Genomic DNA, 15286 nt, shown 5'->3' with positions numbered 1-15286 from the left:
GCAAATCAGATGGAAAATTAAAGGGAGTATCCATAACACAGCGATAGGGAGAAGTTTTTATTTACACGATGAGTCGGGTGTGTCTTGACCTTCGCCGAACCCCTGAGACCGACTCACTGAACCCATGGAGTTCGATCGAACCCAGGTCCTGATGTTTTTTGGTGCTAAAGTAACCACAACATTAGCGCCGCATAAAACATTATGTCGCTACTCGTCCGATGTTTTCTAAAAACAATGTTAAAAATAAATAAATAATTAAAGCCTTGTCCAGTTGTTTACTGACATATTCTAATTGTGTTTAAATAACTTTTACTGCATATGAATATCGGCTTCAAATATCGTTTATTGACCACTTTGACTACTGATAATCGGTAACGATCCAGTTGATCTCTAGAATCTAAACACAAAATTAACACTGCACCAGTGGTCTCATTTCTCAAAAAGCATTTGCCTCAATTATAATTGTAATTGTATAGGAACAGGAGTCTGTAAAGCCTCTCCGTCGACTGCAGGTCAAGGAGATCATTGGTAATAAGATAACCTCAAACTGTCACTGTGACATTTGTGCTTATCTTCATACAGGCCCTGCAAAGCGGCAACACTTTAATAGTCAAGTAAGTAAAATTGTATATTATTATTTGTTTCAGTGTGGGGCAGACACTATGATGTCTCACTAAAAAAAGGTCACTGGAGCTGAATATCAAACTAAAGACAAATATGAAAATAATCTGGGATTTTTCCAAAATGTTGTTAAGAATGATTAAACTAAATACTCCTCAGTATTTGGAACAGGAGTACAGTAACTAGAACAGTAAATGTAAAAAAATGGCAATATGAACTAAGTAGCTGTGTCATGTCTGTGTAATCATGTTTTGTTTTGTTTAGTTATTGGACTCTTTAGTTTCTGGCTTTTCACTCCCTTGTCTTGTTTCCATAGTTACCCATTAGTTTCACCTGTTCCACGTTTGGACTCATTGTGCACTCTTGTTTGTCACCATAGCAAACCATTAGTTTTCACCTGTCACGTCACGCACCTGTTTCACGTTTTGAGTCACGCGCCTGTTTTCACTAATCATGTCTGTAGTATTTAAGTTCATTGTTTTCAGTTTGTCTTTCTGGCGACATCCGGATCCATACCCCTGTCACACTCTGTTTCTGTCAGGACTTGGACTATGGCGTGGTTTGTTCTCCCGTGGTGCAAATGAACATTTGGACCAGACATGGCGTGAATGTGAAGACATATTTAATTTTAACACTCAAAAAAAGAAACAAACAAAAGGCGCTCACAGTGGAGGTACAAAACTTGGCTATAAACGCAAAACTTGCACAAAGGCAGAAACTATGAACAATGAAACAAAAACACTAACTGTGGCATTAATAAACAAAAACTTACTTGGACATGGCATGAAGTGCGCAGAGGTAAACAGAGTGTGACAGGGGTATGGATCCGGATGTCGCCAGAAAGACAAACTGAAAACAATGAACTTAAATACTACAGACATGATTAGTGAAAACAGGTGCGTGACTCAAAACGTGAAACAGGTGCGTGACGTGACAGGTGAAAACTAATGGGTTGCTATGGTGACAAACAAGAGTGCACAATGAGTCCAAACGTGGAACAGGTGAAACTAATGGGTAACTATGGAAACAAGACAAGGGAGTGAAAAGCCAGAAACTAAAGAGTCCAATAACTAAACAAAACAAAACATGATTACACAGACATGACAAGCTGAAAGCTTCAATAAGTACTTTGTGAACAGTGGACCAAATCTGGAAGAAAAGATTCCAGATCCCGAGTCAGTTAAAGACTTGAATGAGACTATAGACAGAAATCTTAACTTGATGTTCCTCGAAGGTGTGACAAAAGATAGGAGAATATACCGAGCTGAAAATATCTTGTAACGTACCTCATCGACCCCAAAAGGGACACGCGGTAGTAAATGGATGGATGGATGGATCTTGAACCTTAAAAAAAAAGATAATCTAATTTATCTTCTCGGTGAACCATAATTTACTCTATTTATTTATGAGAACTTTAACTATTGTGTATGTGTTTATATGTCTAATATTTATTTATGTATTTAATATTTGTTTACTTACTTATTTACTAATTTTTTTTATTCACTGTTCTGTTACAAACATTTACCATGAATTGATTAACGTGGACCCAGACTTAAACGAGTTGAAAAACGTGTTTATTAATGAAAATTATGAAAATGAAAACTTATTCGGGTGATACTATTTAGTGGTCAATTGTACGCATACTTGCCAACCTTGAGAGCTCCGATTTCGGGAGGTGGGGGGTGGGGGGGCGTGGTCGGGGTGGGTTGGGGCGTGGTTGGGGGCGTGGTTAAGAGAGGGAGTATATTGACAGCTAGAATTCACCAAGTCAAGTATTTCATACATACATACATATATATATATATATATATATATATATATATATATATATATATATATATATATATATATATATATATATATATATATATATATCTACATCCTGAAAATATGCAAACAAAACTGTGTTTGGATAATTGATACTTCAAACTTGCATAAATAAATCTTAAGGAATATAACATAACTTGGCTTCTGAGAGCTTCAAAATGCAATGAATAAAATGCTAAAGTTGTTGATAAAGAAGCAATTATTTTAATAATTAAATATGGTCATTTTAAATGAATTATTGTGATAATATAAAATTAATTATTTCAAATATGTTTATTTTAATTCTATGGCTGGATGTAATAAGGAGTCAGAAAAAATACAAAAAAATACAATTAATTCTGATGTTTTTAGCAAAATATAGTAAAAATGTATTTTTTTTTTATTTTTTTTTAAATTAATAAATATATTTATTTTTAGGTAAGATAAACATAATATTACAATTTGTCTCTAGTCTGGATGATTTAGTTCTTGTCACCCTGTTGTCCTCCCGTCGTGAAAAAAGGCTGTCCTCACTCAGGTCCGCATGGAGCTGGAGGGGGCGTGGCCTCCAGCTCCGGCTGAAAATCGGGAGATTTTCGGGAGAATATTTGTCCCGGGAGGTTTTCGGGAGAGGCGCTGAATTTCGGGAGTCTCCCGGAAAATTCGGGAGGGTTGGCAAGTATGATTGTACGGAATATGTACTGTACTGTGCAATCTACTAATAAAAGTCTCAATCAATCAAAAAAAAACAGAACAAAGAAATGGGATAAAACTGCCATGATATGAAAAGAGGTATTATTAAATAAACTCTGTTTCTATCTACTCCTTTTTTTGGACGTGCTGTAATGAAACAACCGGAAATATGTGACGCGTTACATTGTATGAAACGCGCTGACTGGAAGGAGATCTCGCGATACTTACCGATGTTTTCCGTTGTCTTGTGACGGGTTCGTCATATGACGTCAACGGGTCTCGTGACCTAATGCGGAAGTGACGACACAACACAAGAAAAATAGCTGCGTGTTGATAGTCGCGTCTTTTTCCCCCCCTAATTGTATTAATCTTTATCCTGCTGTTAATCCGAACAACAATGGACAGTTCTGATAGGACGACATCGGACTTTGCAGGCGGACCGCCGCCTAATTTTAGAACGTAGGAAAATTCATTTAATGTCATTTAATTTACCTTTTGCTAGCTAGCTTAGCCAGTTAGCGTTCTGTTTTTAGCCTGAAGGGATGGACATGTAGTATGGCGTTTAGGATACATATGTACATCTACAATAATATGAGCATTAAACTGAATAGTCAGTTCGCAAAAAAAGATGCATCGAAACAGAACTAAGTGTGTTGTTTTGCTTGCAGGAATGAAGGCTCTTTGGTTTCAGCCCTGAAGACTTTGCTGTTCTTCACCATCTTGATGATCACCTTGCCCATTGGCTTGTACTTCGCTTCCAAAGCTTACATTTTTGAAAGTAAGTCTTCTTTTGTGCGTTTTAACCACCAAACCGGTAAACAATTAGAAAGTAAGTCTTCTTGTGTGTGTTTTTTGTGTGTAAACTAGAGATGCGCGGACAGGCAATTATTTCATCCGCAACCGCATCAGAAAGTCGTCAACCATCCGCCATCCATCCGATCTAACATTTGATCAGAACCGCACCCGCCCGTTGTTATATATCTAATATAGACGATGCAAGGCATTAGTGAGGTTATAAAGCTTTTGCCTGTTAAAGAAAGGAGACTGATCCAATGCAGCACAGACATTCGCGTGCCACGCTGTCACGACCCAGACGCACACCAGTGCGCAATCATCTGGGAGCCGCGCTGAGCGCACCTCCAAGCGCGTCTCGCTGCCGGCGACGGCCGGGTATGGGCCCGACGCTCCAGCGCCATCCATTTTCAGGGCTAGTTGATTCGGCAGGTGGGTTGTTACACACTCCTTAGCGGGTTCCAACTTCCATGGCCACCGTCCTGCTGTCTATATCAACCAGGGTGAGCCCCACCCCTTTCGTGAGCGCACTGCGCGCGGAGTGACCCCTGTTACGCGCCCCCGGCCACGGGGGTGGCGGGCAGGTAAGCTGCTTACCTGCTGCGCGTGACGCCGGCCGCGGCGAAGGCGGACGAGGCGGGGTGTCGGTGCGGTGGGCGCGGTGCTGACCCTGGACGTGCGTTGGGCCCTTCTCGCGGATCGCCTCAGCTACGGCTCCCGGTGGGGCCCTCTCGGGGGAAGGGGCCTCGGTCCCGGACCCCGGCGAGGCGTCCCTTCTCCGCTCCGTAAAAGTGTCCATCTCTTTTTTTTTTTCTTCTGTTGTGGCATATGCAGCAGGTGCCTGCTCGTTTTTCGTATGTGGGTAACAACATTTAACTATGTATATATATTTCCGAATTGGTTTAACTGCCACCCGCCTGAATCTATTTAAAATCTAATTTTTTTTTATTTCAACCGCCCGACCCGACCCGCGGATAAAATCTAATTTTTTTTTAATTTCATCCGCCCGATCCGCGGATAATCCGCGAACTCCGCGGTTGTGCCCGCAAACCGCACATCTCTAGTGTAAACAATCAGAATGTCCAATCCTAACAGATTATACCAGAATTGCATAACTAAATGCAACTTTAATAGTGTCCCTGTAGTCTGCTGTGGTGAAGACCTCAAATATTATGAATACTAATTATTATTACGATAGATCGTCAACGACAAAATCACAAAAGTCGTTTCTAGGGGTGTAACAATTTGTTTTAACGATTCACTGTGATTGAGTATCAGTTGTTGGCGTTACGATTCAGGGACCTTTTTTTTTTTTTTTTATGATACGATCTGTGGCAGAGAAGAGGACTTTTGTGATTCTTAATAATATTTAGTATTAGCTCAGAGAAAGACTTAGCTGGGTCAAAAAGTCTGAAATTGCTGTGCTCTCTCATAGCTGCGATATGGCAACAAAATTATCACAATTTTTTCATATCATCTGATCTCAATGAATATAAAAAAAATTGTGTGTGTATATATATATATACATATATAATGTGTGTGTATTAGAGATACGCGGTTTGCGGACACAACCGCGGAGTCCGCGGATTATCCGCGGGTCGGGCGGTTGAAATAAAAAAAAAAAAAGATTTTATCCGCGGGTCGGGCGGTTGAAATAAAAATAAATTAGATTTTAAATAGATTCAGTTAAACCAATTCGGAAATATATATACATAGTTAAATGTTGTTACCCACATACGAAAAACAAGCAGGCACCTGCAGCACGCCACAACATAAGAAAAAAGAAAAAAAAGATGGCAACGCCGGCACCAAACGTGGTACGCGACAAACTAAAAAAGGGAATACTAAAGACCAGGGGGAAAAAAGGCCAGAAAAGTTCAGCGTGGACTCGTTTTTATGAGGTTGTAAATCAGGATGATAGTAATGCTGTCTACGTGATTTGCAAGAGCTGCGACGCTGTTTATGTCTACGACAGTCACAAAACCGGGACATCTAACATGGTGCATCACATTTGTGCAAAACCCCTAACCTCCACAAACACCCTGAGCATGAGCAGTTTCGTCCGCCGTGATCCCAGAAGAGTGCCACAGGATGTTAAAACAAGATAGAACGTGGCGTGGGACGGCGTGGCGCAGTGGAAGAATGGCCGTGCGTGACCCGAGGGTCCCTGGTTCAATCCCCACCTAGTACCAACCTCGTCATGTCCGTTGTGTCCTGAGCAAGACACTTCACCCTTGCTCCTGATGGGTGCTGGTTAGCGCCTTGCATGGCAGCTCCCTCCATCAGTGTATGAATGTGTGTGTGAATGGGTAAATGTGGAAGTAGTGTCAAAGCGCTTTGAGTACCTTGAAGGTAGAAAAGCGCTATACAAGTACAACCCATTTACCGTATTTTCCGCACCATAAGGCGCCCTGGGTTATAAGCCGCGCCTTCAATGAACGGCATATTTCAAAACTTTGTCCACCTATAAGCCGCCCCGTGTTGTAAGCCGCATCTAACTGCGCTAAATCGTATATCAACATGGACAGAGCTGCGTGAAAAAAGCCACCCGGCCTCTTCGCGTAAACTTAAACTTACCTTAACTACTCGCTCATCTTTTCTTCATCCATCCCTTCGAGTTAGCTTTTATGATGACGCCGGCTGGAAAGGTCTCTTTTGGCAAGGTCTTCCTTTTGAATATCACCATGGGTGGAAGTTTCTGGCCATTAGCATGGCAAGCTAGAACCACAGTGAAGGATGACTTCTCATTCCCTGTGGTGCGAATATTCACCGTACGTGCTCCCGTTGTATCCACAGTGCGGTTCACAGGAATATCAGTTGCTGTGAAATAGTAATCCGTGTGCGGATTGAGAGATTGCGTCTTTTCATGAACCGGATACCTGTCGCTTAGTAGGAGCCATTTTGTGGTCTTTACAGATGTAAACACACAAAGGAAATGAAACGTACGGTGATATCCGCGCGCTTTTTCTTCTTCTACGCGGGCGGGTGGTTGCTTACAGTAGAAGAAGAAGCGCTTCCTGTTCTATGGGGGCGGGTGCTTACCTTGGCGGTTGCTTGCGTAGAAGAAGAAGCGCTTCCTGTTCTACCGGGAAAAAAGATGGCGGCTGTTTACCGAAGTTGCGAGACCGAAACTTTATGAAAATGAATCTTAATATGTATCCATATATAAAGCGCACCGGGTTATAAGGCGCACTGTCAGCTTTTGAGAAAATTTGTGGTTTTTAGGTGCGCCTTATAGTGCGGAAAATACGGTGTTTATATTATAACGCAGCTGCCTGCAGCAGTTTGAGTGGCGCGAGCGCGCTTGGAGGTGCGCTCTGCGCGGCTCCCAGATGATTGCGCACTGGTGTGCGTCTGGGCCGTGACAGCGTGGCACGCATTGAATGTCTCTGCTTCATTGGATCAGTCTCCTTTCTTTAACAGGCAAAAGCTTTATAACCTCACTAATGCCTTGCATCGTCTATATTAGATATATAACAGCGGGGGGTGCGGTTTTGATAAAATGTTAGTTCGGGTGGATGGCGGATGGGTGACGACTTTTGTGATGCGGTTGCGGATGAAATAATTGCCTATCCGCGCATCTCTAGTGTGTATATATATATGTGTATATATATACACACACATTTATTTTTTAGATATTTTGTTAAAGGCGTGTTATCCAGTACTGTTGCATCCCTACTTTTTACTACTACAGTATCTTGTAACAGACATTTCCACCATTTTTGATCAGGGTAGTATATGCTAACAGCTGGCAACTGTCATTTTGTTCATATCTATGAACGCGCTGACGTCATCATACCGAGACGTTTTCAGCAGGATATTTCGCGCAAAATTTAAAATTGCACTTTAGTAAGCTAACCCGGCCGTATTGGCATGTGTTGCAATGTTAAGATTTCATCATCGATATACAGTATGAACTATCAGACTGCGTGGTCAGTAGTAGTGGGTTTCAGTAGGCCTTTAAGGTTGCCGATCTTAAAAAAAAATATTTTCAGAGTACATCCTTCGAGCTATGCACAACAAAGTGAGTTGAAAGTAATAGTTGACTCGGACACTTCGCAACGTCATCTTCTGGGGAGCACTATTTTGGATTTTTTCCATGTAATGTTTACGATTTTTAATTATTTAAAAAATAATCCAATGTATAGCTTAATGATGAATGTCCATCACATTGTCAAATATTTATATTTTCATACTAATACTAATTCATACCTGCCAACTTTTGAAATCAGAAAAACCTAGTAGCCAGGGTCCAGGGGCCGCAGGCCCCGGTAGGTCCAGGACAAAGTCCTGGTGGGGGGTTCAGGTTCACCCCCCGACGCAAAATGATTATTAGCATTCAGACAGGTTAAAATGTTGCTAAAACCATCACTTTTCTATCAGTCACAGTGACTTTTCAAAACAAAAATATTACAGCAAAAATCATATGGGTTGATTGACATGTTTATTCTGTAAGCTAACTTCAATAGTTTGAAATTATTTTGACAGTTAATGCCAGTTATCCTGTCAACCTTTCACAAGACTTCAATTTGTTAATTGAAAGTATAAACAGTATAAACACTTTTTACAGTAAACAAATGGTAAAACAGTACTAAACAATTCCATTTAAAAAAAAATTGGTGTCATTATTAACTTTCTGTCCAAGCTTGTATAATCTACTGCCTTGTTCAATTGTAAAAAATATTCTGTGCCTAAAATTCACATTTCTATCACAATTATCATACTGTAAACATGGTAAGCTAACTTCATTAAAATTAATAGTCCTGCCAATAGCATGGAATTACAATTCAAATGTAGTTTTTTTGTAAGCCTTTCAAAATAATTCAAAATATGAAAAATTAATTAAAATTAATTTAAGCCATCAGACACTTGAAAAGTGGCACATCACATCTCTAATGTAATCATTTGAACTTTTCAACAGAAATAGCACTGCAAAAATATTAAGGACATACTTCTGTATTTTGGTAGTTATGCTGTCAACATTTAACAAGATTTCTTCAACTTGGACTTGAAAGCATAAATAGTATAAACACTTTTAACAGTATAACAGTACTAAACAATTCCAATAGATAACATTGGTGTCATTACCTTTTTGTGGCTAAAATCCGAAAAACGTTGAAAGTTTTCCACTTGTATCGCTAGCAACGGCATTAGACTTGTGTTTTTTTGTCCCAACGTGGTCTTTTACATCGCTAATTCCTCCGTGTCCGATCGAAAAATCTTGTCTGCACAAGGTGCAATTCGCGTAGTTTTCACCCTTTTTGGAACGGATAATTATTCCCGGATAGGCTTTTCAACATTCTTCACGGAATGACTGCAGTTTTCTTTTCGGTTTAAGACTCGTTTGCGATTTTTCTCCGGCTGATTCCATGATCGTTCGCTCGTTTGGAAACAATGGGCAACAGGTGCCTCGTGCTTGGCAGCGGTGCTATAAATAGCCTCGCGCATGGCATTCGGAATGGCTCGATAGGAAGTTACGGGAAGCAGTGTCGATTGTCATTGTTGTTACGCGATTTCGTGAATAAAACTTTTTTTTAAATATTTTTTTTTAATTAATGAAAAAACGTATTTTTTATCACTGTAACCGAAAACCGTACTAATTACGGGAAAATCGGAGTAGTTGGCAGGTATGCTAATTAAGTCACACTTCCACAGGGTTGTTCTTTGTTTGCACTATTAAATGCACTAGTTTATGCTCTTTAAAGCAGGTTTCTGACAATACTCCGACTAATTATCTGCCTTTCTGTTTGTAGTTTTTGCTGTTGTATAACATAGTTTGCTATGCATCAAGTATCACTCTGTAATATTCTGATTAATTATGTAAAAGAGCCCACATTCTACATGGTTCACCATCTCCATGTTGTGTTCCTAGGTTCAATGAAGATGTCAAGTTCTGATAGCTACTTCTACGCCGCCATTGTCGCTGTGCTGGCAGTGCACGTGGTGCTGGCCCTGTTTGTTTACGTGGCCTGGAACGAAGGCACCCCCAAAGGGAAGGGAAAACACGATTGAAGCGCATATCACCATTCCTACAGTAAGACCAGAGGCGAAGGGAAGGGATGTTCTTCTCCCCCACCATCATTACCATCAGCACCCTGGCTCGGCACTTAGCTGTTGAGGGATCTGGTGTTGTTGGGCTTGAAGCTGAGGTTAGTGCATGACCCCATTGAAGGCCACTGGACAGCCTCAGCTCCATTTTTGCTAAAGAGGATAGCTCTTTTGTGGAAGGGCTGCAAGTCTCTGTACAATAATCAGTGGGACATGTAGCAAAACATCTTTCCTTTTGATTTATTTGCATCAACAATATCATTTGCAGCAATTTGAACTTTTTTATGCATACAAGATACAAGAAAAAGTAAGGTATTTGTCTTATTGTATAGTCACTGGGGCACTTAGAATGAGTAAAAATGGTGAAATTGTATCATGTTTTTGTATAGATATTTGCTGATGTAAATATTGGTGTGAGGCTGATGACCTCCTTAAATAAACTTGAAAAAAAATCAAACTCTAGCTTTTTTAGCTTTGTCCTTATTTTCACTAGAACTCTTCTAAGTATCCAAATGGTGCCGAGAGGATCAACCGAGACAGGTCAGTCGCATGATTATGGGAAGATTTCATTCCTTAAATAATCATTTAATAGACATGCCCTGTTGAATCGCCAGCTCTCCACATGAATAAATAAATGCCGTACCTGAAATAAGACACACACCGCCTGCAGAACAGACGCTGCATCTGTAAAGCTGAAGCTTACAGTGGAGTAAGTGCATTCTGGACAAAAAGCTGCTAAACATGTCATTCACAAATAATTAGGGATTACAAAAAAAACAAAGTAAATTACACTTATAATACATGCTGAATTATGGATTTAAAGTTCAATTTGTATAATGTGCTTTTACAAGATTTTGTATGTGTATGTGTGTACAAAATTAATATCTTTCCCCTAAAAAAAAACCCTAACCCTGGTACTCTCTGCAGTTGAGTAAATAAACTCCTGTATTTTTGCCCGACTTTCTCAGCGATTTTATATATATATATATATATATATATATATAAATAAATAAATATTTATATAAATAAATATTTATATTTATATATAAATAAATAAATATATATATATATAAAATCGCTGAGAAAGTCGGGCAAAAATACAGGAGTTTATTTACTCAACTCAAATATATATATATATATATATATATATATATATATATATATTTATATATATACAGGTAAAAGCCAGTAAATTAGAATATTTTGAAAAACTTGATTTATTTCAGTAATTGCATTCAAAAGGTGTAACTTGTACATTATATTTATTCATTGCACACAGACTGATGCATTCAAATGTTTATTTCATTTAATTTTGATGATTTGAAGTGGCAACAAATGAAAATCCAAAATTCCGTGTGTCACAAAATTAGAATATTACTTAAGGCTAATACAAAAAAGGGATTTTTAGAAATGTTGGCCAACTGAAAAGTATGAAAATGAAAAATATGAGCATGTACAATACTCAATACTTGGTTGGAGCTCCTTTTGCCTCAATTACTGCGTTAATGCGGCGTGGCATGGAGTCGATGAGTTTCTGGCACTGCTCAGGTGTTATGAGAGCCCAGGTTGCTCTGATAGTGGCCTTCAACTCTTCTGCGTTTTTGGGTCTGGCATTCTGCATCTTCCTTTTCACAATACCCCACAGATTTTCTATGGGGCTAAGGTCAGGGGAGTTGGCGGGCCAATTTAGAACAGAAATACCATGGTCCGTAAACCAGGCACGGGTAGATTTTGCGCTGTGTGCAGGCGCCAAGTCCTGTTGGAACTTGAAATCTCCATCTCCATAGAGCAGGTCAGCAGCAGGAAGCATGAAGTGCTCTAAAACTTGCTGGTAGACGGCTGCGTTGACCCTGGATCTCAGGAAACAGAGTGGACCGACACCAGCAGATGACATGGCACCCCAAACCATCACTGATGGTGGAAACTTTACACTAGACTTCAGGCAACGTGGATCCTGTGCCTCTCCTGTCTTCCTCCAGACTCTGGGACCTCGATTTCCAAAGGAAATGCAAAATTTGCATGGTTGGGTGATGGTTTGGGGTGCCATGTCATCTGCTGGTGTCGGTCCACTCTATTTCCTGAGATCCAGGGTCAACGCAGCCGTCTACCAGCAAGTTTTAGAGCACTTCATGCTTCCTGCTGCTGACCTGCTCTATGGAAATGGAGATTTCAAGTTCCAACAGGACTTGGCGCCTGCACACAGCGCAAAATCTACCCGTGCCTGGTTTACGGACCATGGTATTTCTGTTCTAAATTGGCCCGCCAACTCCCCTGACCTTAGCCCCATAGAAAATCTGTGGGGTATTGTGAAAAGGAAGATGCAGAATGCCAGACCCAAAAACGCAGAAGAGTTGAAGGCCACTATCAGAGCAACCTGGGCTCTCATAACACCTGAGCAGTGCCAGAAACTCATCGACTCCATGCCACGCCGCATTAACGCAGTAATTGAGGCAAAAGGAGCTCCAACCAAGTATTGAGTATTGTATATGCTCATATTTTTAGAGTGTTTTGGTTAGGGTTAGGGTTAGAGGGTTAGGGTTATAATAAGGCCATGCCGAATAAGGCATTATTATAATAATGACTAGTTAAGAGCCAAAATGTTACTAATGTGCATGTTGATAAGCAACTAATTAATGGTGAATATGTTCCCCATACTAAAGTGTTACCATGTTTTTTAACTGGTGCACAAAATGAACCGTGCATGAACATCACCTTGTTCAAAGAACAAAACCAACACAGTGCATAAACTCACAACAAATTACACACCTGCAAATCAGTCTGACTTCTGCTGTTGCCGTATCCGTAATACGCCGATAGGGAGAAGTTTTTATTTACACGATGAGTCGGGTGTGTCTTGACCTTCGCCGAACCCCTGAGCCCAACTCACCGAACCCAGGTTAAGAACCACTGATATATATATATATATATATATATATATATATATATATATATATATATATATCCTGCCTCGAAATAAAATAATCTTGCCTTCTAACTTTTATTTTTCAATTTGCCACACTTATTATTATTATTTTTATTTTTATTAGACCCCTTTTACCGTATTGTTTTTGCACTATCTTGTTCAGCTCATTCATTGTTTACGTTCTTTGTTTGTTTTTTGTTATTTGCTCTATGCTTTTTTAACCTGTAAAGCACTTTGGTTCAATTTAAAAGTTGTCCTAAACGTGCCATATAAATAAAGTTTACTTGACTTGACCAACTTGCCTTGGTGCTCTAAAACAGTGGTTCTCAACCTTTTTTCAGTGATGTACCCCCTGTGAAAATGTTTTTAATTCAAGTACCCCCTAATCAGAGCAAAGCATTTTTGGTTGAAAAAAAAAGAGATAAAGAAGTAAAATACAGCACTATGTCATCAGTTTCTGATTTATTAAATTGTATAACAGTGCAAAATATTGCTCATTTGTAGTGGTGTTTCTTGAACTATTTGGAAAAAAAGATATAAAAATAACTAAAAACGTGTTGGAAAATAAACAAGTGATTCAATTATAAATAAAGATTTCTACACATAGAAGTAATCATCAACTTAAAGTGCCCTCTTTGGGGATTGTAATAGAGATCCATCTGGATTCATGAACTTAATTCTAGACATTTCTTCACAAAAAAATAAGTCTTTAACATCAATAGTCCACAAAAAATCTAGCTGTCAACACTGAATATTGCATTGTTGCATTTCTTTTCACAGTTCTTTTTGACGGACATTTTAGTGAGGGTCAAACCATCATGGCATGGGGGAAACTCTGGGTTTATGGTAATGAATGGAATAACCTACTTGATTTGATGCTCAGTTTATGAACTTACATTCATATTTTGTTGAAGTATTATTCAATAAATATATTTATAAAGGATTTTTGAATTGTTGCTATTTTTAGAATATTTAAAAAAAAATATCACGTACCCCTTGGCATACCTTCAAGTACCCCCAGGGGTACTCGTACCCCCATTTGAGAACAACTGCTCTAAAATATGAGCCCTCCTTTAAGGCAACACTTGCCTTGACCTTAAAAAGTTAAAATTCGAGGCCTGCTTTAGGTCACATGGTTTGCTAAATCAGTGTAAAAAATATCTGCCATACTGAGGTAATTTGCAACTGGAACATGAATTAAAAGCCCGATATGCTGTGACTAAAAACTAAACCAAGAAACAAAGTTGTTGTTTGACTGAGGCAAAACTAAATGGGACTCCTCCAACTGTTTCCGAAGCTTGCTTAAATTCTAAAGAAAATATGAATTAGAACAGAGTGGCCCCATCTTGTAGTATGCCAAATAATTAAAGAGATTTGTGTTTTATTTTGCTATATTTAACAGTGTTACTGTTCAAACTGTGCGTAATGTTACAGTTGCCAAAAAAAAGGGAAATATACTTGTTAAATAAAACCTCTGCCTTGTTTTTAATGAATACTTAGGCGTACTACGCTATTGTATTTCAGTCCCTATCAGGGCCGGCCCGTGACATAGGCCGTATAGGCAAATGCTAAGGGCGCCGTCCATCAGGGGGCGCCACGCCAGTTCCACAAATGTTGGAGAGAAAAAAAAAAAAAAAAAGTTGGTACTATTATTTCTAAATAAAAAAAATAATCCCACGTTAATTAAAATGCAAAGTAAAGCCTATTTAATAGAAATATTTTTTTTTACAACATTACGCCCCCCCCCCCCCTCCCCTCGCACGGTGCGCTCCCTCCCTTCCCGTATCATGACTCTTTTTGGACGTCACCACATCAAAAAATCAACACAAGATGTCAAAACGGCCAAAACTGTCAGGTGCCCAGGGAAGAAAAAAGAGAAAAGAAGAGGAGGAGAAACGAGAAAAGACAGAGGTAGCAGGTAGGTAACGTTAGCCTACATGCAATGATTTGTCTGTTACAGAATGTGATAGTAACCTGGCTTTTTAGCATTAAGCTAATGTTACATGATTCGGCAATTGCTAATCAATAAATAGCTAGTTCTGTTTTAACGTCGGGAAAATATTGTGGAGGGGGCTAAATTGTTATGGAAAATAATAATGTAACGTTAGGTAATTACAGTACTCCCACCTTACATTCCTCAGGGACATTTGTATTAGATCTTTTAAGCAGGTGTTTTTTGTTTATATTGTTATTGCCTTCTGGTTAGCTAATGTTTGCCCTGCAGGTAATAGTCACTTTTCCACCCCTTTATATATTAGGTATAGTTGTAAGTAAAAAAAAAAAAGGTCAAAGACAAAGCTATTCGGTTTCTTGTGAGTATATACACTTCACTGCCGATGTGGGGGGGGCGCCACCTAAAATCTTGCCTAGGGCGCCAGATTGGTTAGGGCCGGGCCTGGTCCC

The 15286-nt window shown here is 39.4% G+C and overlaps 1 protein-coding gene across 1 annotated transcript; it reads left to right on the top strand.

Moving 5' to 3' along the window:
• The first annotated feature begins 3403 nt into the window (after nucleotides 1-3403).
• vma21 (vacuolar ATPase assembly factor VMA21) lies at nucleotides 3404-10417 on the top strand. The gene is made up of 3 exons (XM_061927777.2): nucleotides 3404-3579; nucleotides 3789-3898; nucleotides 9785-10417. Exons 1-3 carry the CDS (start codon nucleotides 3518-3520, stop codon nucleotides 9922-9924), a joined length of 312 nt encoding a protein of 103 aa, XP_061783761.1. The 5' UTR covers nucleotides 3404-3517; the 3' UTR covers nucleotides 9925-10417.
• Nucleotides 10418-15286: the final 4869 nt, after the last annotated feature.

Source organism: Nerophis lumbriciformis, linkage group LG35 (genome assembly GCF_033978685.3).
Source record: "Nerophis lumbriciformis linkage group LG35, RoL_Nlum_v2.1, whole genome shotgun sequence".
NCBI classification, from domain to species: domain Eukaryota; kingdom Metazoa; phylum Chordata; class Actinopteri; order Syngnathiformes; family Syngnathidae; genus Nerophis; species Nerophis lumbriciformis.
The sequence above is the reverse complement of the archived record's forward strand: the minus strand, read 5'-3'. Positions and strand labels throughout refer to the sequence as shown.

What these genes read in the sequence shown, in the direction of transcription:
- vma21 (XM_061927777.2), top strand. Translation starts at nt 3,518, where the DNA reads ATGGACAGTTCTGATAGGACGACATCGGACTTTGCAGGCGGACCGCCG. An exon ending in CCGCCGCCTAATTTTAGAAC is followed by an intron (nt 3,580 to 3,788) that starts GTAGGAAAATTC and finishes TTTTGCTTGCAG; the next exon opens with GAATGAAGGCTCTTTGGTTT. An exon ending in CAAAGCTTACATTTTTGAAA is followed by an intron (nt 3,899 to 9,784) that starts GTAAGTCTTCTT and finishes TTGTGTTCCTAG; the next exon opens with GTTCAATGAAGATGTCAAGT.